The 27,887-nt window shown below is 42.8% G+C and overlaps 1 protein-coding gene across 1 annotated transcript in view; it reads right to left on the bottom strand.

Moving 5' to 3' along the window:
* The window catches only part of LOC120796503 (homeobox protein Meis1), an 86,201-nt gene that overhangs the window by 9,029 nt on the left and 49,285 nt on the right, over positions 1 to 27,887 (bottom strand). Inside the window, exons 9-10 of the mRNA XM_040139419.1 lie at positions 16,168 to 16,244; positions 1,503 to 1,561 (exon numbers count right to left, since the gene is read on the bottom strand). Of these exons, the coding sequence (XP_039995353.1) occupies positions 1,503 to 1,561; positions 16,168 to 16,244 (136 nt within the window). The remainder of the gene's footprint in view (positions 1 to 1,502; positions 1,562 to 16,167; positions 16,245 to 27,887) is intronic.

Below are 27,887 nucleotides of genomic sequence, written 5' to 3'. Positions count from 1 at the left end.
GTTGTCTATCAATTGGTTTCAACTTTATTTGATGTTTACGCTGAGCGAAATATTCAAACCCCAAACTGTGGTGTACCATTCAGTTAAATGGAAACACTGTAGATGTTTTGTGCATAATTTCATACACTTTTCCCCAAAATTCAACCTGACATATTTGGTGTCTCCACTAGAATTTAAAATAAAGTTTTGTGGGTTTGAGTAATGTTTGACTGCACAGCACGACTGGCCTACCAATGGGTAAGGTTTAAGAAGTGAAGAATCTATCGTTGGATTTTTCTCATCCATAGAAGAAAGACAGCATTTTGAAAAGTAACTCCAAATATATTGCCTGAAACTTTGAATAAAAATGTATAAATTCTTAAAAAGCTGTTGTTATTTAATGCAAAGGTATTGAACTGTTTTAAAATCAGAAACCATATTCCTGGTACTTAAAATAATACTTATCATGGCTTTTTATGCAGAACAAAATCGCACTTTGGCACTTCGCTATGGTTTTATCGTACATGCTGCTCCTATCAATGTGTGATTATACACAGGATCAAAAGAACAAAATGAACTCCAGGCAAAAGCTCTAATCGGTTTCCCCTTAACACAACAATAAGTCATTCTTGCTGAATGGCCTCAGAATCTGCTCCTACCTAAATGCTTTATCTAATAAATACTGCCTATAACTGAGCAGCAACGATAAATGGAACCTGATAGGGTTCCTATTTTTTGTTCGCCTCCATTGTTCTGCTCTCATAGAAATCCACTTACCTTCGATTTAGGCTGTTTGGGGGTCAGTCAAGCAAAAGCAAGAACTCGGCCCCACTGAATGCCTTTGAACTTTACTGCGCCCCTAATGCCACCCTGACCTCTGACCCCTATTACAGGTAATAAAGTTTACGGCAGTCCAAACCAAGCCATGCACCAGGGGGACCGCTCGCTCACTCCCCTCGCTCCCTGACACAGCCACAAATAGGGTTGAGGTGGGGAGTTTAAAGGAGAGTGTGTGTGTGTGTGTGTGTGTGTGTGGGGGGGGTAAAAACAGGTCTGGAGCCAAAAAGCCAAACAACGGTCACCCCAAAAAAAGAAACGAGTGTAGTTCTCTTTATGTGTTGGTTGAGCCAGGGAGGAAGGGTTGAGTGTTTTTTTTCCTTTGCCCGATTGGCAAAGGGGGGAGGAAGGGGTTAAGAGCAAACTTTACTGAGAACACAGCAAGTTTTGTCTATGGACTAAGAAAAATAAATCCACTCATCGTTAACTCATTTTCAGCCAAAATATTATATTTTATAATTAATAACTAGTTTCTCACCCCAAATGGCAAGTCAGAGTTAATTAATGGTTGTTGTTAATGTTGTAACGTTAATGTTGTAACGAAGGGGACAGCCCCTGGAGGTTTTGGACATTCCAGGATGGGGGGGGGTCAGTCCTGTATTTACCAGCTGAGAGGCCTCCGGGTGCATGGAGTGTGGACGGCTTTCGCCTGCGAGACTTGAATACAGTAACTATAGGAGACTTGCCTGCACGGTTTGACTGGTCGATCATGGGCTGGACTATTCTCCTCCTCGCGTTAATGAACCTGGAGAAGATGAAGAGAAGCAGGAAGAGGATGGATGGAAAGAGGGAGGGAGAGGAGGAAGGAGAGGGGACAAAGACAGAGAAGATCAGGCAAAAATTGCTGACTAAGACCTGGAAAATCTTGGCCACAGCATGAAAACAAACACATTGCCAAACCAGCCTCTTTCTCTTAGCTAACATAACATTGATATGGAGAAAATATTCTCCCCTAAGCAACCCTGAGCCCTGGTAAAGCCCCTATAGAGCTACAGTGAAAGTCACATCTTAATAACCTTAACAACCGAGGCAGTTGTCTTTCAAAATGCAGAACTCCACGACTTGTAAAAACTTGCACAGCCTCAGTGTATTCAGAGTCACATCGACCTGAACACTGGGGTCTTTGTGGGGCGAGGCTTAACCGGGATTTTCTCTCTGCCTGTTTGAAACATGTCGACCCATCTCGCTTTGTTGGAGACGTTCCACCTCACGACGAGCTGAGATTGCTGACTGTTTAACACACTTGGCTTCGAGCGCAGCAGTGTGGCAAGTGTGCTGACAGAAACATGTCACGTTGCCACTGGTGCGAGGCATTGTTTTGGGTGATACTCTGTTAAGACAGGTGACTATGTGTTTCTGCGTGACAGCAGGAGCTTTTTTTAGTGTGTGTGTGTGTGTGTGTGTGTGTGTGCGTGCGCTTTCACAGGAGCAGGATTTGGTACACAGCCTTGGACCAACTCCTTTACCCCATGACCTCCAATAAAAGTACACAGGCAGACCATTTATTGTGCACATGCTCACACACTCACACACACACACACACACACACACACACACACACACACACACACACACACACACACAACGTTGCCCACATTTAAATCTGACGCTCACTCACGGCACTGCTCACTGCACATACATGCACACACACTCTTAATCTCTCTCCGTCTCCAATGTCCATTCACACACATTCACGCCCTCGCAAACACTCACACAGGCAGCGCTCTGGCCTTGCTCAGCCTAACCCCTTGTGAAATGACCCTTTGACCTGTAATGACCCCAAGGAGAGAGGGCTCTTGGGCCTTCTGACTTGATTTATGTGTTCCTGCTGTTGCCCCACCGGACACTTCTATTTCATCTCTAAAAGGGGAGTATTAGCTAAACTTTATGGAAACAATAGCCCTGTTACTCTTCTGAAGCGGGAAAGAGAAGCATATAAGGGGTCTAGGAAAAAAGGAAAGGAGGAACAGAAACAGAAGGACACTAGCGGGTGCATCTGTTTGACTCCTAATTAGTGAATGGAAGTTGTTTTATATCTTTTTTTATATTCCGTCTCTAACTGCTTTATGGTGCTCCTCCTTTTTTCCTGCCTGATATCTATCCTGTATCACCTTCTAAAGACAGAGCTGCAGGGAAATGAAGAGAGGGGCAGAGACAGATTGCAAGATGGAGAACAAAAGATTAGCAACCTAACTGTTTCCCTGCATTATTTTTTATACAATAGCTTTGTTGTATCCTGTAAGTTGTTTTTAGAAAAATTGTAATTTTTGACAGGGATGCAAGTGCTTTCTGTGAGGTAAAGTGATCTGAGAAAAAGGAAGAACAAAGTGACAGGGATCTCATTAGCCTTTGAGCTCAAGGCTTTGACAATTTGGTTCTTTATTTGTTATAATAAAGTAGGTTGAATTGGAATTTTTTAAGGGGGGGGGGGGCTGTAACAGAAAGAGCCAGGGAGGAATGCAAGAATGCACTGACATGGCAGAGCACCATCAAATGAGGGAACGTCTGGAGTTTTATCACCAACACCCCCTCCCTTCCTCCCTCAGTACCCTGTTTTGTTGGAGGAGATATGGGAGGGGGAGCGAGGGGATAGGGCAAGGAGGGTTGAGAAGGCCTGAGCATTCCTTTAACTCTCCTCTCCTCTCCTCTCTTCTCCTCTCCTCTCCTCTCATAGAAGGACGAGGTCATCTTAAGGCCAGCGCTGGCTAACTGTTGACCTCTCCTTCTCTTCACCTCCTTCCTCCTTTCTTTCATTGGTGTTTCGTCACCTCTGTTCTTCCTCGCACTCGCTTTTCCTTCCTCCCGCTTTATTTCTCTCCTGCAAAACTGAGTTCCTCCTTCACCTGTCACAAGTACACTGGAGCGACAGAGGGGATTGTTTTGGCAATAGGTGTGAACTTCTCCGAAAAGCAGGCACCAGTGCTTATTTACATAGACTATGCATCAGCGAAGTAATAATCCTACTATCGCTGCTACTGCTGCTATTAGACCGACAAGTGCCGAACAACTACAGTGACTCTGCTCTCATACCTCCCTCCCTGTCCCCCTCTGTATCTGTTTCCTTCTCCTGCTTGCTCCCTCCTTATCATTCCTTCCCTGTATGGTGGAAACTGGTCGTCCACCTCCCAGCAATGAACCCACTCTATAACCCACCGAACCCCCTCCTCCTTGCAAAAACTCTCACTGGTTTCCTGTCCCCTTCGTCCCCATATCTGAGGCCAGATGCACCATGGGGGTTGGAACAAAGGATAAAATGCCTCTCATAATAGCAGCCAGGGGAATGGAACGATGGAGAGCGGGAGAATGGGAGGGAAGGAGGAGTGAGAGCATGGGTTGGGGGGGGGCAAGGGGCTCTGGTCTGCAAACCAGACACTCTTGCTGTGACCGTTAATAAGCTAACAGAGAGAAGGACTGTGAGAGAGGGAGAGGCTGGGGTGAGGGAGAGAAAGGAGGGGAATCAAGACAGAGGAAATAAGAAAGGGAGAAGACTCAGAGATAAAGAGTGATGGAGAGACAGAAAGGAAAGAGAGAGAGCGGGAGAGCAGAAAAAAGCGGAGCTCCTCTATTAGGGGAGTGAGGCTTCACCTTTGCACGACCCCTGGGTGCTATAGGGCCAGTGTTTATGGCCTGTTCATTCCCCTGCCTCCCATCACAACACAATGAGCTGCACTATTCAGCTCTGCCCAGTGCAACAATAGCTGGGCTATTTTGGCGTGACACACCACTGGTGGTACGCCTAAAGTTGGGTAAAAACACAGAAAGACAAGAGGGAGGAAGGAAAATGACTTGAAATAAAATTTGGTCTTGTATAGTTCAGCAAATACAGCATGGTGCAAACTCTGCCACGGGGAAAAGTTTGATTCCCACCGTGGGAACATGCTTGATAAATGCATCCATGGTACACTGGATCAAAAACCACGTCGGCCATATGTTATGCCAGAACTGACGGCTCTTAAAAGTCATGTAAGGAGACTGGGTGAATTTTATACTTTGTTGTTTTGCCTCCAATCTATTTCTCCTTTTGAGATTTCTAATGTCTGGATTAATCCTCTCGCCCCTCTCCCTCCTTCTCTGGAAAGAGTGGAACTGATTGCGACGGCGTCTGCCAAGCCCTTGCTAATGTCCTATTCTCATTACACACGAGACACACACACACACACACGACACACTGAGCTGAGGCAGCCGCACACAGGTGTACACGAAGCACACGTGAAATGCCCAATTAAAAGCAAGAAATTGTCTTTTTCATCAGCTGCCTTTGATGCGTGACCAATTAGGGGATAATTTAATAACGAGCAGTGGAAAGATGCAGATTGGATATACAAAAGGTTACTCTGCGAGCTCGTTGATTTAAATTCATGCAGAGTTCTCAATTTCAGTGGCACACATACTCACACACACACACACACACATTTCCTGAGCCTACTACCAATATTATATTAGTAATATGAGACACACTGAAATGCACAAATGTGCACATAAACACACTGTGCACATACACACACGTCTTCTGCACTCACTACCAATATTACATTAGTAATCTGAGAGAAAGTGCACACGCACGCACAGGCCTTACACACACCTCACAGTGATGTATAGGTGGATATTCCAGCACAACGCACATGCATCAAGACCTGGCGGTGGATGTCAGCGCATGCCGGCAGAGGTTTACATGCATATTCAAATCTGAGAGCCGCTTAAAATAACTGTAACCACACACTCCTCCTGGCTGCCAATCAATGTGATTTAAAAGCATTAAAGGGAAAGCAAGCTCTGACGGGTAGAATCATGTACCTTATCATCAGGTTGTCACTGCGTGGGTAGCATCGATTGTCTGCTGCTCAACCACAATTAACGCCTAGCCCATATATCCTTCCTGCTCACTGGTGAACACGCACACACACACTCCTGCAAACTGGAACTATGTAATCTGAATTAATTTCCTTTGTTTCTTTGGAAATGACTTTTTAACCAATCCTGTTCCTATCAAATTGATTTCGACATAAATTAATCCTGCATTCCATAATTATTAAAAAACAAAAATTACACAGAAGCAGTTGATTTGCACCTGTGCACCGACACAAATACAGTTACCAGCCATAAATCACGGGATAAGCAATCACACAGCAAGTTAGCGCTAACACACACACTGTACACCCCAATCCCATTGCTATCTCACACATTGTATCCCTGTAGAGCTTTATTATCCTATCCTGTGTCCAAAGACATTTCCATCTTCTTAAGTAATCAGTTATTTTATTATAGAGCTTACATGTTCTCTCACATTCAGCAGGGGGTGGCAGTGCATTCGTGCACATGTACCTGCATACTATGTGTGTGTATATGTATGTGAGCGTACTGCATGTGGGTGTGTGAAGGAATTACTGTTATGGGTTTCTCCCCTTGTTCTCCTCAGTTGACAAGTTAACTCATAAATCTTCTCCTTCTCTCTTCCCCACATCCCTCCCTCCCTCTCCTCCTCAGTGTCGTTCTCAGGTCAAATGCTTGGATTAGATGCTTCAGATTAGTTTAAATAAACTAACACAGCTGCCTGCAGAGCTTCATTTGCAACATACACTACATTTCCCATTGGCTGTTACAGTATTGCATCGCATTTATAGTGTTTGCAGGAATTGAATTTGGACCAATATTGCTAAAAATGAGACAGTATTCAAAACTACGATCCAGTCTTTCCATGAGGAAACATGATCTTTCTTACCTTTTTCCAAGTCTTTGTTATGATGGAGATGTAGATGAAGAAAGATTATTTGGAGCAATGGCTTCAAGTGTTTAAGGTTTGTGAAACCCTTACAATGTCTACTTCTGACCCCCTCATCTCCGGTCATTGCCTTAGTATGGACATGAGCGAGTATTTCAACCAAAAGAGAAAAGAAGAAAAATTGAGAGAAATCTTTAAAAATAACATAATTGAATGTAAGAGAAATATTTTTTTTCCCCTTATTATCCCTTTAATCATCATGTGACCACATCAGATTTATCTTGAGACTACTTGGATAGGTTGGGAACTGTTGGATTTTGAGGAATTTTAAGCTTTTTAACTGAGATGTGGATTGTGCAAAAACAAAAAAAACAAAAAAAAAAAGCTGCAACTATCTATGAGTAAGCCATACCTACTATTGTACAAAGAGGCTGTATTTTTCCTAATTTGTCTGTGTAGCTTTCAACAGGTACAAACACCTACATGCATACACTCCGCTATATTCTGCCACATGCGTTCACTTGTCAACGAGTAGCTTCGTTCTCACCGGTTTTCCCAAAGCTGCTCATACCGATCAAATTGCTTCAAATAGCTACACGTTTTAGGTCCATAACAGTCCTACACCGAAAACATGCAACCAGCTCATTCCCATGACTCCTCTCTGTTTCTAAACCTCCTTCCATAGAAAAAAGTCTGTGTGCATTAAGGTGTGGTACCACACACATTACTTTGGGGTTAGCTATGGCACCCTGACACACACGTACAGATACATAAGATTGAAGTGAGGTCATGAAGGAGTCACATGACCAAGACTGAGTGCCGTCTGGCTGCAGCTATGCTGTTATTAGACAGGAGGCCTGTGTTTTGATTCAACAATACATATAAGTCTTTATTGGCAGGCAAACAGATCCTGAACCATCTCCAAATGCGTGCATGGCTATGCACAGACAGACCCACTGACATATATACACATTTAGTACTTGCAGGTCTGCTGAGCCAACACCTAATAACATGAGGTGTATTAGTTGGATCCAGAGCCACATACGGAGGGAAACATAAGAAAACTGTGAAATTTAAAAGGAGCTTTAGACTGAGAGCAGCCATGGGGTCACTTAATCCCCATTACTGCACACACATAAAATACAAGTATGTAAGCACACACACACACACACACACACACACACACACACACACACACACACACACACACACACACACTCCCCCTGTTGCTCCACTACCCAAGAGCCCAGTGTCCATTAAGAGAGCCATGAATCTACCACTAAAGCTGGTTTTACAGAGTGGAGCGACAGGCTGGGTAACCACACACGAAAAAAAAAGGAAGAAGAGCTCAGTGTGTTTAGTGTGTACGTGAGTGTCCATGACAACCAGGTGCCTCACAGAGTTAGAGAGAGGAAATGTTGGCCACTTGAAAAACGTATATGAACTCACTGGCTTGGCTGACCTTGCAACATCCACTGACTTCTAAATATGACTTGCCAAAAGGCAAAGTATAAACAGAGCATGGGCGAGAAAGAGAGAGAAAAGTTCAGAACACAAGATACCAAGAATAAGAAACAACAAGGAAGTAAAGACAGAGAAAAACGAATAAGACATCAGAGGGGAGTGTGTAGCTGTCACATATGACCTCCGTCACTCTCTTTATCTCTGTTCCTGCTTCCCTTCACACACATTCAGACATTCTTGGACTCATTTAGCCAGTCATCCATCAATGCCAGAGAGAGGGTATGGCTTGAAGCCTGGCGTTACCCAGTAACAAAACATGGCTGTCCTGTGCTGCCCACTCTACAAACACAACATTGGACTGAGCCTGCGTCCTTTAGCCTTTGGGCTTGGATCAAAATGTATGTGTATCTGTGTGTGTGTGTGTGTGTGTGTGTGTGTGTGTGTGTGTGTGTGTGTACGAATGACTGTGTGTTGCTTTCTGTGTACGTGCACATGTGAAAGCTCTATTAGCAATACTTGCCTTGTGTGTGTTTTTGGGAGGGGTTTTCAGACGTATTTGCATATAAATAAATACAGTGTTTGTTTCTGTGAACCATGTACACAAATAAATACTCCAACTTAGCTACCAAAAGAAAAAAAAAAATCACAATTTACACACACACACACACACACACACACACACACACACACACACACACACACACACACACACACACACACACACACACACACACACACACACACAGACACACTTACACACACAGAGACACACATAGAGACACACACAGATGACCACAGTGTCAAACAGAGTCAGTATTGCTGACAGGGCTTGCAGTGGGGACTGCTGCAAACACAGTGGTTGACCTAAATCCCCTCACACTACCCGTGTCATATCCTGTCTCTGCGCGTGTCACTTCCCCCCGCTGGCTCACAGCGCCTATCGCTATGGGGATCCCTCTGAGTGCCCAGAAACTAGCAAGGGCAGTTTCAGGCAGTTCGCATCCACAGTCAGCAAACACCAAAGAAGTGGAAGTGAGGAAAGTGAGAAAAAAACCGACCAGATAATATCTGTATTCAGAAATTAGAACTTTTTTTGTGTGTGTGCATATTTACATGCTTCCATTAACATATTAGCTCAAGCACTCAAAAACATTAGCATATCCAGACACACAAGTATATCAATTTTAAGGGGAAAATCAGTTATTAATATCTCCAAAACACAAAGAAACCAGCCAATAATTTTATCAGTTTTACAGGCAACACTAAGACTTTTTATGATATATTTCGAACAATCTCTGTTCAGCCTGTTAACCTCATCATTTTATGCTTTGTCTGCAGATACTTTGCACTGAGCCACCACTTATCTTAATTGCATGAAATCAATGTCAGTCTTGTGCCTGTTAATTGTAGGAGTAGGTGTCCTATTTTTCCTAGATATTTAATTCTGGCACAAAACACTTGCTCCATGTCCCTGCTGATTCGCTTCACAACAGCGTTTGATCAACACTCGGAAACATTAGCGTGAGAACAGCGACTGACTGATGGTGGCGAGTAAGACAGCGACCATGTGTGCTTCAACACGGACCCTGGCATTCATGTTCTGCCCCTTTCATGTTTTGGACCCCCCCCCCCCCTTCCCTACTACAAAAGAAGGTTGAAAAGCGAGAGAGAGGAGTGGGGAGAAAAGAGGAGGGAGGGAGAGAGAGGGAGGGAGAGAGAGGCGAATGAAGAGAAATGCAGGTTTGGCCTGGGGCAGCGTGCTGTGATGTAAGAGAAACAGGGAGAGTGAGAGGAGGAAAGGGGGAGGAGAGTTGGTGTTCGGTTCGCAGAGTGTCTTTGCACTCCATGGACACCTATATGTGTGTAAGCACACCCACACGTCTACACGCATTTCTGTTGACATAATACCGTAAAGACTTGGTCATGTCTGCACAAGCTAAAGATTCCTGTAAAAGGCAATTGGTAGCAACGCACTTCAAAATCAGAGAAGAAAATATCGTTTTTGACATGGTTTTCACATTTTGACGCTGTGCTGAAATCCGAGGGTGAGGTCACATTCAGGAAAAAGTGCGTTCATTTGTGTGTGGGAGTGCGTGTTTCTGTGTTTGTGTGTGTGTGTGTGTGTGTGTGGTATTTGCTGTAATGTCAGGGAGTTTCAGGCTGAAGGAACTTGACAGAGCTGCAGTGTACGTAACAGGCTTTAGGGCATGGACTGAAACTAGGCCTGCTAATTCCAAAACACACACACACACACACACACACACCTCAGAAGGTTTTCTGTGAACAAGTTCCAGCATCTCTCTTTTTAGCTTGTCAACATACTGAATCAGGCAACTCATCTCACCCAACCCGTTTGTCTATCGCTTACATTATTTAAAGAATAATTCTGCTTGATTACAACTTAGGTCTTATTTATTTCCATGTAGTTTTGGCAATCATTTCTATCAGTTGGGACAACATTGTACTCATCTTACATATATTACAGCTTACGTCTTACAGCTTTGCCAGATCTAATCAGAAAGGTTGTAAACAAGCTAACGGTTTAGCCAGATTTTTAACTGCTTCAATTGGAGGTAAAACAGTAATGACTGCACACAAAATGTTGATAATAATTCCTCACTGCACAAGACAACTGTGCACGCACAACTAAAAGTTGGCTAAAGGTTAAAATTTCACCAGGATTTTGGTCTGTAAACTGCAAAGGAAGTTTACAACAGACCGTTTGGGTAATCATTTCACTCTTGTTTTCTCTTCCCTATGTTTGGCTGATCTTGGAATGTGTTTAAAACCTGTCTGACCATCTCACTTGTCCTGCCTGTCTTCTTTTCAGCTTTGTCACGGCATTCCCAGAGCAGCACAGTGTTACGATAACTGCCAAAAAAAAAAAAAAAACAACGGGCAAACCTAAGAAAAAAAACGACCCAAGTTGTAATAAACCAGAATTATCCTCTAAATTCGATTCAGTATGCCTTATTAGCATTAACATTGCTAATGTTACCAAATGGTCTAAAGACTGTGGGAATTTGTTTCTAAAAAGAAAAAAGCAGTAAGTGCTTCTTCTCCATCCATGTTTCCATGTTCTTTTTTCTCTCACCCCATCCCATCTCTCTTTCCTCCCCCACTCACTTGCTCTCCTTCTCCTCCCTCGCCTCTTCCTCTCCTCTGCTTGTCCCTCCAGAAACCCGATAAGAGACATATGTGTACATGCCACACCGCTCCTTCCTAAGTAGCCTCAACGTCCATCCACTCTGCCCTCTTAAATACTACCTCTCTCTCTTTCTCTCTCCCTCGCTGTCCCTCTGTCCATGCTTTTAAGACGTTCGTAAAAGGAGGTCTTATTGACAAAACAATTGCTCGGCGAGGCTTAAACACTGCCTTTAAAGGGGCATTATTAAATTGCAGGCAGGAAGGGGCGGGGCAGCCAACAGGGGAAACCTGATGACCTTGCCATCGATTTTTACATCACCGGAGCGTTAGGAGAACTTAGCGCAGAGATACTGACTATAGCCAGAGAAAGAGAGATTAGACAGAGAAACAAAGACCTTTTATATGTTACGCTTTCAGCTATTAGCTATTAAGAGTGGTTTAAATGTGTGAGCAGGTAGAGGGTTGTATTGTTCAAGGACACTTTGATACTATGGCTGATGATAGACCTAAATCTGGGACACGCTGGTGACTTTTCTGATCTGATTACTGCGTGACTTCTTTCTTTACTGATCCATATATATGCTATATTTATATCGCGTTATGGAAAAATCAATGATGGTGTCACCTCTCATCTACAAATTGTAATATTTGAGTTCTGTGAAACATCATCTTAAGCATCGGTCTAGCTGTTTGGGTGCATCTTAGGTAAAATGTGTTTTTTGTTAAGGTCTGGAAAAGTTTTTATGATTAAAGTATTGGGTAAATTACTTAGGGGTAAAGTTTTGGTCGTGGTTTCACTTTGTGTAGTGTCAAAAAAGTCCCAAGTTTTTGGGGCATCAAACTTACTTTTTAAAGGGTTCTTTTGGTGGAAAATCCTTTGATTTTTTTTAAAGTAACATAGTTGCACTGCAAATACATGACTCTAAGATTTGTTTGATTTTCAGCAGAGGGAATATCTTTTGCTTAAGGCTGTGTACTTTAATTATCAGACAACGATCCTACAGTGGCATATGAGGACAGCAGCTCATGTGTGAAAGTTTCGCAGCTCAATGAAATTAGATAAAATACACATGTTCATATGACAAAATAAAGGGTTCTGTTGGAATAAACTATATTTTCTAAGACAAGATTGTCACTCATAATCTTCCCAAGGCTTCTCAGCCTCTTGTTTCTGAACCTGGCAGTATTGGTTTGCTTTTTAACAGGATTTATTTATTTTTTTGACTGCAAACCATAATGAGATGTTACCAATTAAATCTATTGCATGATCCTCCAGTATGTCTTCAAAATGTATTCAGAAATACAAATTCAGAGAAGTAAATTACTGACTTTTCTTTGTGTATTTAATTTATTACTTTGGATTTTACGGAATATTTTTGCTTTTATCACATTATGTTTAATGAATATGAATCCATCAGGATAGCTTTGGCATGTTTGGTCATGTGTGTATTCATTAAAAACACTGAACATTTCATGGTTTTCAGTGTGTACTGTTTAGCGGTTGCTGAATGTGTGAGCATAAGTTTTGGAGCATGTGTTTTGTCATGTGGTGACTTATCTGTGTGTGTATGCTGTATGGGTGTGTGGGAAAAATACATATGCTTTGTGTGCACACCTTGCCCGCGTAGAAAGTGTGTGACTCTGCATTTACATGTGTGGACATACACTGAATAGACTACTATTTAGGGATTTTTCTGAGTATTTGCATTCGGGTGTGTACAGTATTCTGTGTACATTCTCTATATATGATTTAGTTGTGCAAATGTGAACATGTCTTATCACGCACACAGACACCGCAGACAGACACACACACACACACACACACACACTCTCCCCATTCAAATTGAGATTCCCTGGTGCAGAGTATTTCTGCCAATAATTCATGAGTGATCTGCGCCCCTTGCCGGCCTTTAGCATTTTTATTTAATCTGCTGAGCCCTACCGCGTGCTCGCTCATCAATAATACACACCGACATGTGTGTTAACACATCTTTGGTGTGTGTGAGTGCGTGAGAAAGAGAGAGAGAGAGAGAGAAAGAGTTGTTATTATACTGTATATGTGAAGGAAAGCACATTGCACAGATGTGAAGAAAGAGACTGTGTTTGTATCTCTCACAGGCCTTTTCATGCCTGTGTGTGTGTGTGTGTGTGTGTGTGTGTGTGTGTGTGTGTGTGTGTGTGTGTGTGTGTGTGTGTGTGTGTGTGTGTGTGTGTGTGTGTGTGTGTGTGTGTGTGTAAGAGAGAGACAGGAAAGGAGAGTGTGTTCATAATGTTCCGTTCTGTAACATGTGACAGGATTGCACTTTGCGTTTTAATTGTCAGTTGTACATGTTTTTCTTCATTAGGTCTTCCCCTGTTGGGACAACAAACACGGATGACCCGTGGTTCAGCTGCGGCCATTTGATGTGAATTCAATTCAGTTCTGATGGCCTGCGTATGACCGTGAAACACACTCCCAGTAAGTGTTTTATGCTTTCTGAAGTCCTCTTTGGCTTGATTTCACAGTCGTAGACCTGATTTGGTGCAAGTGAACGCATGAGAAAATGTGCGTGTGTGTAACTCTGAGAGAATTTAGACATGCGCGCCTTTGTGTACATGTGTGTGAGCGAGTGTGTGTTCTTCAACAGCACTGACAAACAGAATCACAGCTAGGGAAATTGACTTCAACAAATCAGTGGGTCAGGAGGTAACATCACCGGGGGTTGCTATGGAGACACCCAATGACGGGGCTTCCCAATCAGCACAACAACACGCCTGCGAAATGGCAGTTCCCCTAACCTAACCTCTCCCTCCTTCTCTTTCTCTGTGAATGTCTCTTTTCTCCCTCTTTCTTCTCTATCATCTTTTTTCTTTCTCCTCTACCTCCATCTTTCCTCCTCTGCTTCACTTCATTCACCCCTTTTGTCCATTTCTTTGTCTTTATCTCTCCGTCAATACATATTTTCACTTCATTGTTTTCCCTCTCGATCACCCTTCCATGCTACAACACACTGCTCGCTCAAACATCCATGCATGGAAATATGCCTGTGGACACGAGTAAACACAAACACACACACACACAAACACACACACACACACACTTGTATACAACGAAATGCAAGGGGGCAGTGGGATCCCAGCGTGCAGGGTTTAACAGCTAATACCCCTTAGATTAACCACCCCCGGTTCTCCCCGCTCCCCCCCCTCTATCTTACACACACACACACACGCACAAAAAAATCTTCCACAAACCAAGATTAACCTCCCACGATTTACACAGTGTGTGTTGGTCTTGCACAAATACACGCATTCACACACACCTTCAGGGTGCGTTGCTATCCCCCTACCAATAAAAATAACAAACAGAATGAGAGCACACAGTCAGCCTTAAGTGACCAAGCTACTGTTCATGTGACTGTCTGTCTGACTCACACACGCACACGCACACAAGCACACAAACCAACACAACAGCTTGGCTTTATCTCAGCTGTAAGAATTGATCCCCCATGGATTTCAGAGAGGTCACGTGATTTGATAACCTCTACAGGATTCCCCCTGGTCAGGAGGCCTTTTCATGCCTGTGTGTGTGTGTGTGTGTGTGTGTGTGTGTGTGTGTGTGTGTGTGTGTGTGTGTGTGTGTGTGTGTGCGCGCGCGCATTGTTTTTGGCCCAGTATAAAATGAATTCTCCATAGACTGATACACCATACCCTAATCTAACGTCTGTCTGTCTCTGAGGTCTCAGATTGAACAATGGCTGGGAATAATGTTAACATCATTAGACTGCTGGTAATGGGGATTTATCGTGTCTCATCTCTTTCTCTCCCTCTCTCCTTATCTCTCTCTCTTTCTCTTCATCTCTTTTTCACTCTGTCTGGCTTTTTAATTCTCTCTCTCCTTCTGCTGCTCTTTGCCTTCCTGCGTTCTCCACTTTCATGCCCGTACCTAGCAACTGACTGATACTTTCAAGGATTATTTTAAGGACCGCTCAGATCAAACACCCTCTGCCTGGGCCCTGCCTCAGTTACCCAGACTCCAGCCCATTTAATTAGACATGGCTAATAACACTAAGCATGTGCTGATAGCCATCTCTCTGATAAGACCAGCAGCACAAGGACATAGGGCCCCTTTCTACCTTTTACAGTGCTACCTAAGGTTAAAATGGCTAGTTAGCAACCTTATTTTACAGCCCTGGCCAGTCACACTTGTGCCCAATTGACAGGCTACTTGGCACTTAGAGCATTAATTTGCAAAGGCAGGTTAGCAATCAGGCTACGCACGTATAAGCTAGGCTCCTTGCTAACAATTTCACATGCTACATGCATTATAAAAAAGCACTAAATAATAATGTGCAAAAGGATATATGGTCAGTGAACACCCAATAAAATTACTTGTAACAGTAATGATCAGAGTAAAATAAGCAGCGGCTTCAATAATATAATGAGAAAAAGTAACTGTTTTTTTTTGAGTGATTTTTTTCTGTTTCTTGAGTGAAGTTTAAAGTGGAAGTAACTAAATTGCATGGCTAACTATGTCAGAAACACAAACTGGGAATAAATGTTAGTTTTACGACGAGACAGTAAATGGTGAGTGGGATGTTCACCGACCGATTAAAACAAATGTTAATCACTGTAAAAGGTGCTACAAAAACCCACAATCCCCAAAATAAGTCAGCCAAAGTAAAATCCTATAATTAGTCTCAGAGCTACCGATTTTTCAGTAATCATTCTTGTATAACTTGTGCATGTTGGATGTTTTTATCGGATGTTTTCGGAATGTGGTTTGACTCTTAATTAACATGGATGCTCATGTTTGGGCTGAGTTAGGCTGTTGGTCTGGAAAATCACTCCAGGCCATATGTCTGTAGATGGATTGATCTAGATGAGGATGATTCGGTAAGTGGTGTGTGTGTGTTTCTGTGTTTGTGTGTGAGGGATGAAAATAGGGGTGGAGTGGAGGCATTAATTCCAATCATTAAGAACTGGGATAGCCTGGGGGATCAAACCCCTGAAATCGACTTCATGTAAACTCTGAAATGACTTACCAGTTGTTCACTTGTAGGATGGTGAGGCCTGTGTCTTGCGCCAGCTGTTTCTTCTGTTCTTCTGACGGGTAGGGATGCTGCAGGAGAGGAAGACCACATGTATGAGAAAAGGCTGACCGCAAATTGTTTAATGAAGCCTCTTGTTGTTGAAAAAGGGGCTTTGGTGTGCCTTTTAGCAGAGAAAGAGATGTTGCAGGGCACAGGTTACACACCCAAACAGACACACACAGAAAACCCTACTGCATAATGAGAGGCAGAAAATAAGAGGTGCGCTCATGCACATTGGTGCGTAGGTGTCAGCATGTGCCTGTGTCTATGTCTATCTGGATGTATACTGTAACTATGTGTGAGTGTGTGCATGTTAACGTGCCTCTCTTTCCCCAATCATTAATGGAATATGAAATCTTGTAATTAATGGCAGCCAAAAAGGCAAGCCAATTAGAAAGTTAAGTGAAGTGGAGAACCAGCTCTGGTAATTAGGCAGCCTCTTACACAAATAATATTCACGTTGACGGCCCCCCTTTCACCCTGCTGCATATGTAATCAGTGAGCTGGGAATATGTAATGTTAACCCGGTGGAATACAGACAAGAGAATGTAAAATCTCTCGTCTTTATTGCTGCTGGTTGCTTTTATCCTTATTGCAGTTGGTGCAATAACATGACTCTGTTAAGTTTGCTACTTTGCTGGAATCATTTCTCCAGGCATAGATTGTAAGAAACCCAATGTACAGAAAGCCTAGGTTTCATCCCTCTGAAATGGACCACCAGCTTAATATAGAAACTGGAATTTCCCCAAAACCACGCATTGCCATCTCAGCACGTAATTTAATCTAATTTTGAGTCTTTTAAATCTTAAATATCTGCCACTGGGAGGGTAGAACAATGTCACACTTCTCCAATGTAAATCAATTTAAGCTTTCATTTAGGTTTTATCTTCTCTTAACTCTCAACATTTTCTTAATCGAGCCTCATCACCTTGTTATAAGAGGCTTCCATTTTTTCAGGAATTCGTTCACGATTAGTGAAAATGATGATTTGCACTAATACGAGATAGATTACTTTACCTTACTCTAAGATCATTTATTTATTTGAAGACTCATAAATATGACACATGAATGCATCATAAACAACAGTTCAACTGTTGGAAAGAGAACCTAAACTGAATTCAAGCCCCGTGTTTAAACATAAACTACTGACTCCATTCCCTCCTCGAGCAGCCAGCTGAGAACAGTTAAAGTCGAGCCACCTGTTTAAATATATAGAATGAATAAATTGGATAAATGTGAACTTGGGGGGTGTGTTGATTTATATTAGAGTGGGTGGGTGGGGGGGTATTGCAGATGCACTGAGCCTTATTCGTGGAGGACAATGTGCTGTTCATGACTGAGACAAGACATGGACTGTGCTGAACACCATAGGCAGGCCATAAAAGAGAAGAGGAGCGGAGGAGGGAGGGGCAGAGCAGCAAGGGAGGTAATAGATTGTTGAAGCGATAGGACGAACTGGAGAACTATGTATACTCCAAAATGCTTTATATACATTTAGGAAAGAAAGAAGAGATACATAAATAGCTACAGATCTAAAGATCAAGATGATCATAAAATATGGCTAAATGATCCATCCTACAAAAGTGTTTTCATTTTGCCGCCCTGAGGTGTGAATTACCTAGTACCCGCTGTTTTCTGTCATATTGCAGTGAATTTTTTTTTATAAGTTAGCAAATTCTCCGTATAGCCGCTGTATCATTTCAAACAATAAATGAAAAAGCAAACAAAAAAAAAACATATTAAGGTAAGCTTTACTTTCTTGAAAATAGTCAGAGGACAACTTACATGGTTACTTATGACATAGCAGTAGCCACACACAGAAGTCTAAACCAGTAAAACAATTCCTCGTCTTTATTTAATGCATAAATCTCGCAAATCCACAACATCTGTCATTTTTCGGTGACTAGAATTTATATGTTCGAATGATAGAAACAGGCTATCCAAGACAGGACGCCGACACTTATTCACTTATCATCCCATTTTATGGTGTCCATCAATAGTTGCCTCACATATGGCTTCTGTATACTATATATACAGTATGTCTACCAAGAACACACACACTTAATAGTCAATCAGACGTGCAAAATCAGTGCGGCGCCAGCATTTCCATTTTTTCATGACAGTTTTTTCAGCGCATAATGAGCAGGATTGTGTTTAATGCCAGGACAACCCAGCAGAGAGAGAGAGGAGACACATTTTTTTTCCCAGCCGTCCCTCGTCCATGTGATTGGTTGGGGGGAATGAGAACACAACGAGGCTAATTTCACGCGCTAAGTTATAATTGCATTGTCGCCTCTGGCCGAATTTGTGTCCACTTCTTTTCTACAATCACTTTTGTGTGCTTTTACGTGCGTCTGTGTGTGTGCATACATGCGTGTGAAGTATCTGTCCATTCATAGACTGTGTGTGTCTGTGTGTGTGTGTGTCTGTGTGTGTGTGTTTGTGTATGTGCGCGTGTGTGTGTGTGTGTGTGTGTTTGCGGCACGCACAAGTATCTTCCATACCATAGACTGATCAGATAATATCAGAATTAAAATAACTGCAGCAAATCTGGGACGCCACTCTGAGTCGCCTGCCTGTGCCTGTTGAAAGTGAGAAAACATTATTCTTTGGGGCTTATGTCATCTGATGTCTAGACGCATTGCGCACTTTACATATGGACACCACACCCAGTCATTGCTGACACATTGAAGCTAATCATGTGAACAACATGTCTTTCCTCTCAACAAACAAAGTTGATTGAACATGAAAAGATCAGTGTCTCCATTCTACGTGTTGTAGATCTGCAGAAGGAGGAGTGTCTGCCTCGTGATATCTGGGGGCTGCGGCCATGCCAGGGGCCACAATACAGCACAAATACACCCTGTTTCAATGCTTCTGTCCCTCTAGCTTCGCAGTACACACACGCAGACAGACAGATATTCACAACTAGTCACACACAGACGGACACACACAAAATCTGAGACAGCAGCACTGGAAGAAAAATGTGACGCTGTCATGAGTGTGTTCTCTTCAACACACATCCTGCCAGAGGTGTAACGTAACGTAACTATATTTACTCAAGCACAAAACTTAAGTACAATTTGGAGGTTGTTGTACTTACATTACTCGTTACAGACTAAGGAATACAACAGTGTATAATGTTGTTATATTTTAACACCAACTACAACAGGAAAATGGTGTTTAAACATTAATGCATCAGTAATAATAACTTAATTATATAAAATGTAATTATAGAACTTACAGCGGGCATTCTGCTGCATAATGAGTACTCTAACGTTTGATATTTTAAGTGTATTTTGCTGATTATATGAACTGAATGAGTGCAGGACTTTTACTTGTGATTGAGTGTTTTTACATTGTGGTATTAATACTTTTACCTAAGATCCTTAAGGATCTGAAAACGTCTTCCACCGCTGCATCTTCCCTCTAATACAACCTTTAAAGTGATACATATACTGTACCAGAGTTTTCGCATAATGGAAGAGTTACCAGCAAGGGCTGCCAAAAACATCAAAACTGTTTTCGTCCTCCTTTTTTCTTAACCGTCAAATTAACTCCTATCTGTCAAAACACTGTGATTTAGTTTCTCGCTTAGCAACAAGTCGCCCAGTTTTAATATTGTCTGTGAGCGATTCTGGTCTCTTTTAACGGCCGTTGGCTGTGGTTCAGCGGGTTGAGAGAGAGAGAGAGAGAGAGAGAGAAAGGCCTTTAGTGAGAAAAGCAATAACATGTTCTTTAAAAGAGCAGATGGAAAGTTTCTGCGCATCCTTCCCTCCCTTCCCTCTTCCCTCCGCCTATCTTAATGATATGTCTTCTCCAAATATACAACTCCTTTCATGAGAATTTCCACCCAGCTCGCCGCTCTCTGCTGGGCTCTGAGCATGTGGATGCCAGGAGGGGTGTGTGTTTTCACTTCTCGCTCGTCTGTGTGTCTTATCAATCCCAGTGTGTGTGAGTGTGCATGCGTGGGTGTGTGCATACATGTCTGTTTTGGTGTGTCCGTTCGAGTCAAAGATTTTGCTTGTGCACGTTTGTATTAGAAAGTTTATCTGCGCACGGACATGAGAGTGTGTGTTTGTGTGTGTTTGTGTTTGTTCTCATTTTAGCCACTGAACTTGCTGGGCCTATGAATGTGTGTGTGTGTGTGTGTGTGTGTGTGTGTGTGTGTGTGTGTGTGTGTGTGTGTGTGTGTGTGTGTGTGTGTGTGTGTGTGTGTGTGTGTGTGTTTGTGTGAGTGAGGGAGTCTGTGTGTGTTTCAGTACAGATGTGTGCGTTGGTGAGTAACAGAGCATCATTAACATCCCCTCCCTGTCTGACCATCTTCCTCTCTGACCCCGTCAGACAAGAACGAGAGTGGGACAGAGAGATGGGGAGAAGAAGGAAAGAGAGGAAGATGGAAGGAAAAGGCCGGGGAGGAGACATGGAAATGGATATCTGGAGCCCCGGGGGTTTAACAAAGATATAAGAGCGTAAATACTCTGCAAGACCCCTGTTTACTCCCCTCGCCCCATGCCTAACCTGGAAAAAAACTATTCTAGGCGAAGTGGTAGAAAAAATATCAACCATTACATTTACCAACTAATTAAAAGATGCTAAAAACATAACAGTAGCCAGATTACAGTTGTGTATATGTAATATTCCATATATTTATTGCGTATAAAAAATATACTCAATAAAATTGCAACATTTTGACAGTTACATGACTGTAGCCACACACTAGCTGAGGTGTGTGTTAGGATTCTGATTTCCCCCTTTTTCATTTATGCTTGAGAAACCTGAAGATAGATTGGCTTCCAGCAAACTGTTGGCCATATTCACTGGTGCCATATTCAAGGTCACTTTGACAAGGCACATGGCTGTTGTGCAGACTGAACCTTTGACCCTTACAGGACAAGCTAACCCATCAAAATCTTAATCTCATCTGCAGAAGCAATAACTCGCTGAAACTTTTACAGACATAAAAAAAGAAAGGCCGTCCTAAAGGTCAGGGCTTCCTAATTCTTATTTTTGCAACTTGTAAACCATATAGAGCCTCACCTTAGTCTCTCAGCAGCAATAAGAGGGGGGAGGCAAAGAAAAATGAAAGAAAGAACAAGTCTGAGTCACTCTTTTGTCGGGGATGCTCCACTTCACCACGAAGGGAGGGCTATTTCAAAAATGTCTTTTATCTTGCTGCTGTTCTCCCTTTCTCTTCATCTCGCCTCCTCAGCAAAACCAGTTCTCTTTTCTGTTCTCTATCGCTGGCTGTCCCTTCCCCTCACTGCTCCAAATACTCTGCCTTTTTTACTTTTAATTTGGCTTTGGCTCAAACATAAGGTATCGAGGTATCCATCCGTTAAAAATGACAGAAGAACAGGCAAAAATAACACTATGATATGACTTTACACATTTTTCTGTTTTGGCTAAGTAATAAATGTAAAAAAAAATGTGTAAATATTCAAATACGTACATATTTTAAAAGATATATACTGCATTTAAATGAAAGTGTACATTTTATTGTTACATCTCCAACTTAATGTGTGTGTCTCAATCCTTGTTAACCAAGTCACTTCAGCCAGAGTCCTCTCAGTCCTGTTCCCTCCTTAGCCATTAGTGTTCTGGTGTTATCGTTGCATATATTTCTATTTAAGGCTGCGCTTCCCAAGCCTCTGTGCATCCCATTAAAAAGGCTTGACATGCCAATTTAGCTTTATAAAACCGCAACCATGAAACGGGATGGAGGGAGGAATAAGGGAGAGGAAAATCATATGTTGTCACAGTCATGTGATGTCCCTCAAAAAGAAGCCCTGTCACTGCACAATCTTTGGACAACAGGCATGGGCCTATGTTATTTTGAGTAAGCTTACCTTACCGTCAGATGGATGGGGTTTGCCGCAAGGCACAAGAAAGCCCGAAAATGCAATGAATCGCAGAAAAAACAACTTGTGAATGTGCAGAAATGTACCATTGTGTACTTTTCTGTTATTAATAAGATACTTTTGTTTTTTTTCTTTTCCCAGCACACTTGTAAAAAAAAGTTTAACTGTCCTGACACTGTAAATCCCAACAAGCCAAAAGCTACAGCAAACACCATTCCAACAACATTATTCATGGTTATTGACTTACATGTGCCTGTCGAGGTAAAAGTGAACACCCTTGACTTGGCCAGGTCTGTTCCCCTCACTGTTCCCAGGTCAAATCTCTGTGGAAACTGAGCTGCCCATCAGGAATGCCCGATGGCTAATCCGGGGGCCTTTTTGGCTAGAAGGGCATCAGAGTATCATACCGAACTGTCTTACACACACATTCGGTTTACTGGAAGCGTAGTATTGCTCCTGTCAGAAGTGTATGAGATTACCTTAAATATTTGGGGAGGCAAGCACATTGTTATGCTAACAACAAATGCCCAGAGCTCTGAGCATGAGCAGACTTTAAAACAAGCGTTCCAAACTGTAAGCCTGTTGTATCTCATACAGCAAGCTTCCAATTTCCCAAATTTTTTGCTCATTGGGTGGAAGTTTCATCCTCTGTGTGTGTGCGCTCACGCTGCGCTGTGAGTGCAATGCCATTTCAAATTCCTTTCTGTGTAGGTGGCATCGACTGACATCCCTTTGACTTCATTAGGGAGCAGGGACCCGGCAACAAAGCTGGCTCTGGGAGAAAGGGGGGATTAAAGAAAAAAAGAAAAGGGAGTGAGGGCGAACAAAACAACAACAGAAAAAAACAAAGCACCCCTAACCTAATTTCCTCTGATTCGGGCTGCTCCAATGTAAGATAACAAAACAGAGCAAAAATGGATCTTCTGAGAGACTTAAAATGAACCAACTACAGAGAGTTTCACAGTGCCCTCTGCAAAGTCTGTGCAAAATGAACGCCCTCCATTTTAGTGTTATAGCGTTAAAAAAAAAAAAGCGGAAACGTAGTCTTTTATGGCATTGATCTATGGTAAATCTACTCAAAGCTTTTTTTCATGAATAATTCACCACTGCTCTTTTTTAAAACAATGATATATGGCACCAAAATGTAAAAAAAAAAAAAAAAAAAAACCTTTCAAACAGTTTTTGTCATCAAATCTCTCCATCTCTTCTGGAAATAAAGAAAATGGAGAAAAAAAACAGATGTTCTTGGGCTTTTTATTCATTAATGAGCATTTTCCCTCTCATAAAACAGCTTCTGTTGATTTAGGGAAATCTCACAGCGCTCTCGCCTATGGGAATGAGATAAATCTAGTTAGCTGGTGAGGCAAAGGGTGAAAAGTATGTCATTAAAGCTCTAGTACAAAGTGGATTAGACAATGTACGGCATTAACAGCTTCTCCACTATGATAATTGATGATTAGCATCATACATTGCTTTTCTAAAACTCTACGGGCACATAACATAATGCCGGGCAGCAGCCACCGCTTTAGCTGTTGCTGCTGTGCTACAGCGTGTGAACAATGATCCGTGTGCTTAACAGCTGGGTGGGTCTCTAGCCTATGTGTACGCTGAGGCTTACAGCATGTATGCACATGACCAAGTCTCCAGTCTTAACAAAGTGCTGTACTGTTGTGTTTAACACAGAATGTGAGCGGTAAGGTTTGTTGAAGGAAAGCATCTCATATTGTGTGCTGTATGTGTGGTGTCTGTACTCTCCGGTTGCTTTCACTAAGAGCAAGGGCGTGCTTCATTAGTTCTCCCTATTTCAGCTCAGGGGAGGCTAAATTTATTAAGGGGGCCGGATGTTGCACAACACCTGCTGCTGTGCTTCCCTCTGTGCAATAAAGGGAAGGGGGTGCAGCATGATAGCTAGTGCTAGTGGTAAGCGCTGCTCGTTGGACTGAGGCTGATGAGCTGGGGCTAATTCAGGGGGTGATTATGTAGTTTGCTGGACCACTAAACCTCTTTAAGCCCATAATTACCGCCTATTTGAGCGAGGGGAGGCACTCCAAAGCAATCGGTACTTGCACCAAGCAGCGCAGTGAACGGCAGCCACAGCTGGAGGTGGGCTGCCTCAGGGCTGCCTGGGATGGAGGGGGTGTGTAAATGGGGAGTAGGAGGGATCCACAAAGCCTCATCCCAGTCAGGTACCGCAGAAAGCTGAGCGCAACAGCGGGATGCACCTTGGAGCACCAGGATGCTATTTTCAAGCTGCAGTGCTTGGAGCTAGCATTCTAACAGTGATCTCTAAATCTAAAAACAAATGTTCTCTTGTTACACACGGCTACAATACACGGAGCTCGTTACACAGAGTTGCAGAGTAACAATGTGCTATTACGGGAGAGTTCAGAGCAAAACAAAACAAAAACTATTAAACAAACAAGTAGACTTCCTAACCACATAAACCCTTTGGACTAAATTTCGCTTATAAGTGATTGAGGAGCCTTTGTGGTGAGAAACTTTTTTTTAGACCCGGTGTCCATGACATTCAAGAGGGAATCAGATTCTCAGGTTGCGCTTTGACCGTGGGGGAATCCATTTCATTTCACCTGACTTTCAAGGAAATTTGACTTTACGTAATGCCACTGAAATCTGATCTCTCAGAGGAAGCAATTTGGGGACCACAGAACATTCTAATAACCCTGCCGATATTATTATGTTATTATCATAATTACCCTTTTGCTCCCAACGTTTTAATTAGAAACTCACCGTTGGCCCCGAGGGGGGGTGAAAAGAGCCTGGGTCGGGGGAATGCTGAAACTAGGTAAGGTATTTCACAATTGCTCCCTTATGCTCTTTGGAGCGGCAAGTATAAGAAGGAAGACGGATGCAGCCGATGCTCGTGAAAGATGAAGCTTTCTCACCCTACCTCCCTCCTCTGTCTTTCTCTGACATCTCTGTCATTCAAAGTACACCTCCACCCCCCCATCTTCTTCTCATCCCTCTATTTCCCCATTTTTCTCACCCGTCTCCACCCCTCCATCCCCCTCTTCTATATTTAGAATTTTGCTTAACTATCTCATGCTGCCCCCCCCCTTTTCTTTCACCTTCACTTAACTCCTCTCTTTACTGTTAGCTCTCATCTTTTCATTCGATTTTAATATCCTCGCCTCTTTTTCCTCAGCCAAATGCTTCCCTCCATCTCCCTTTTCTGTTTTCTCTCTCTCTCTCTCCTCATCTTCAGCAGCAGAGGACCTTCCCCATCAGTGCACCGCTTTTACAAATCAATGACTTAATCTGTTGTAACAAACAAGTGAGCAGCACCCTCAGCCGTGTTCACTTCCCCCCACCATCGCTAACACTACAGCAGCACGCCTCAGAGAGAGTGGAGGGAGTGAAAAGGGAAGAAAGCTGACAAATATGCAATGTGAAAGATATTTAGCAGAAAGAGTGTGTCAGAAGACAGAGAAACGGAAAAAAGGAAAGACATGAGGGTAGCAGGAACAAATACCTTTGAAAGAAGGGGAAATGAAGTAAAAGACAGCGTAGAAAAAAGTCAGAAAAATTAAACTCGTTTTGTGCGTTTTCCCACCACATCTCCTGTCATCTCCTCTACCATGAGTTGTTTCCTGTCTGTATTCACCACCTGGTTCACTAGCTATGATTTCTCTCACTCCACTGGACACACACACACACAACCTGACACAAGTATACACACCACGGTAAAAACCACACACATGCATACTCGTATGTGTGTGTGTGTGTGTGTGTGTGTGTGTGTGTGTGTGTGTGTGTGTGTGTGTGTGTGCGTGTGTGTCACAGATGCCCTTACAACACACACCTGACCGTCCCCCTCCACAGGGGCACATTGGGTCAGCTGGCCAAGTGTAAACACACTACCAGCCTATGGCCATACCTTCCATGCCACCTGCCTCTAGTGCATCACGAGCCTTACAGTATTTAATACAGAAACCTTCAATCACAAGATTATGAGACAAGTAGGTGTAAATGATGAGTTACGGGTAGATATCACAGGATATCATCTATAAATCATAGCTCTCTCCCCAGTGCCTTTGAAACAGCACAAGTGCAACAATATTGCTATGATATCACAGTTCAAGGCCATTAAAATGTAAGGCAACACAGCCGTACATTATAGAAATATGGAATGAGAGGGAGTCATGGAAGAAAGGAGGAGAGGGAGAGAGAAGTCAGAGAAGCAGAAGGCATGCATAAAAGATAAGAAACCGTTATGGTTTTTCAGAGAGAAGTGTTTTGTCTGAAAGGGAGACAGACACAGAGTGTAGGGGAAAGAGAGAGGGTTCACGCATGGGAGAGAATACAAGTGGGAGGAACTGAATTGATAAATTAGTTCAGCCAACGCGCTAACTGATTACCACGATGGCAAAGCCACAGGATCCATCGAGCACATGCATGGCATGAGGTACGCACGCACACACTCACTCACAGCACTGACAAAAGAGACATAAAGCTGACATACAAATAATAGCGCAACTGCATATGCAATCACAGACAGACAGACGCGTGCGCACACACACATACACACACACGCGCGCACACACACACGCGCACACACACACACACCAAATGTATCTAGGGCAGGCTGCTGCAGTTGCTGTAAGTAAAAGGTATTGAGCTGCTGACTCCAGCCAGAAAAGATCCCACAATCCTCTGGATCACCAAACACAGCCTAATGGATAATGGCTAACAGCTAGCGCTAATGTGATTTCACACTTAGCACAGTTAATATATCACTGGCTGAACAAAATCATGCTTCACACAGCTATGCTAAACTCTGTTTCTTGAAAGGTGATTAAAGCTTCGGCAGCGAAATGTTCATTTAAGGATTTTTTTTAACAAAAAAGGGAAGTTTTTCGGAGGTCCTGTATTTGCTTACAGTGAGAACGAGAGACTAGCATTGCTAATCTCATAGTGTTAAATAAAAGCATTCCATCAAGCTAACCACAGACTTATGACAACATTTTTCCCTGACTCTTCCACACGTCAACTTGCCACTCACTCTCCAATAAATACCACAGGGATGGTGGGGAACTCCACACCCCACCCAGCCACTGACATCACCACTAAGGGCCTACAGTATGTTAGAGTGTGTGCGTGCGTATGTATGTTTGCATCTGAGCATGCGTCTGATGGCTGAGACTCGATGTGTGTCTGAGGGCCGAGAGTGAGCCTCTTCTTCGGATTTGCAGATCATTGTGAACTGATTAGTGGGTACCAAACCGAGAGTGATTTTGCACATCCGAGTTAATGGGCCTTTGTACCACTCCGAAGACATCCACATTCGGATACACACACACAGACACACAGACACACACACACACACACACACACACTTATCACACACAGCTGATAATGAAAAATAGAACTAGTGTGAAACACGGCTTCGGCATGAAGCCATCAATCATTCTGGCGTACAATGAAACCACACACTGAACTGTTTCCCATAGTTTCCCAGCTATGAAATTATATGAGGGCTATGGAGAGGGGAGATGGAAAGAAAGATGACGAAGAGAAAAGAAGAAATGGTAGACGGTAATGATGGTGACCAGGTCATTGAGAAATCGAAACTGAAATTAAATATTTCCTCATCTTTATCTTTAATCTGTATGACTTAAAAACTTTGCATTTTCAAAAAATTAAATAAATGACAACTGAGGTGTTATTAAGCCAAAATGACATTCTGTAAACAAAATTTTGTCACTATGCTGGGAGCGGAAAAAAAAAAAAATCAAAACAGAAACTGAAGAGAACCTTCCAAAGTTTGAATGTGAACTGATCTCTGTGTGTGTG

Source organism: Xiphias gladius, chromosome 11 (assembly GCF_016859285.1).
Source record: "Xiphias gladius isolate SHS-SW01 ecotype Sanya breed wild chromosome 11, ASM1685928v1, whole genome shotgun sequence".
Lineage (NCBI taxonomy): Eukaryota > Metazoa > Chordata > Actinopteri > Istiophoriformes > Xiphiidae > Xiphias > Xiphias gladius.
Note: the sequence above shows the minus strand (reverse complement) of the source record. Positions and strands in the feature narration are given on the sequence as shown.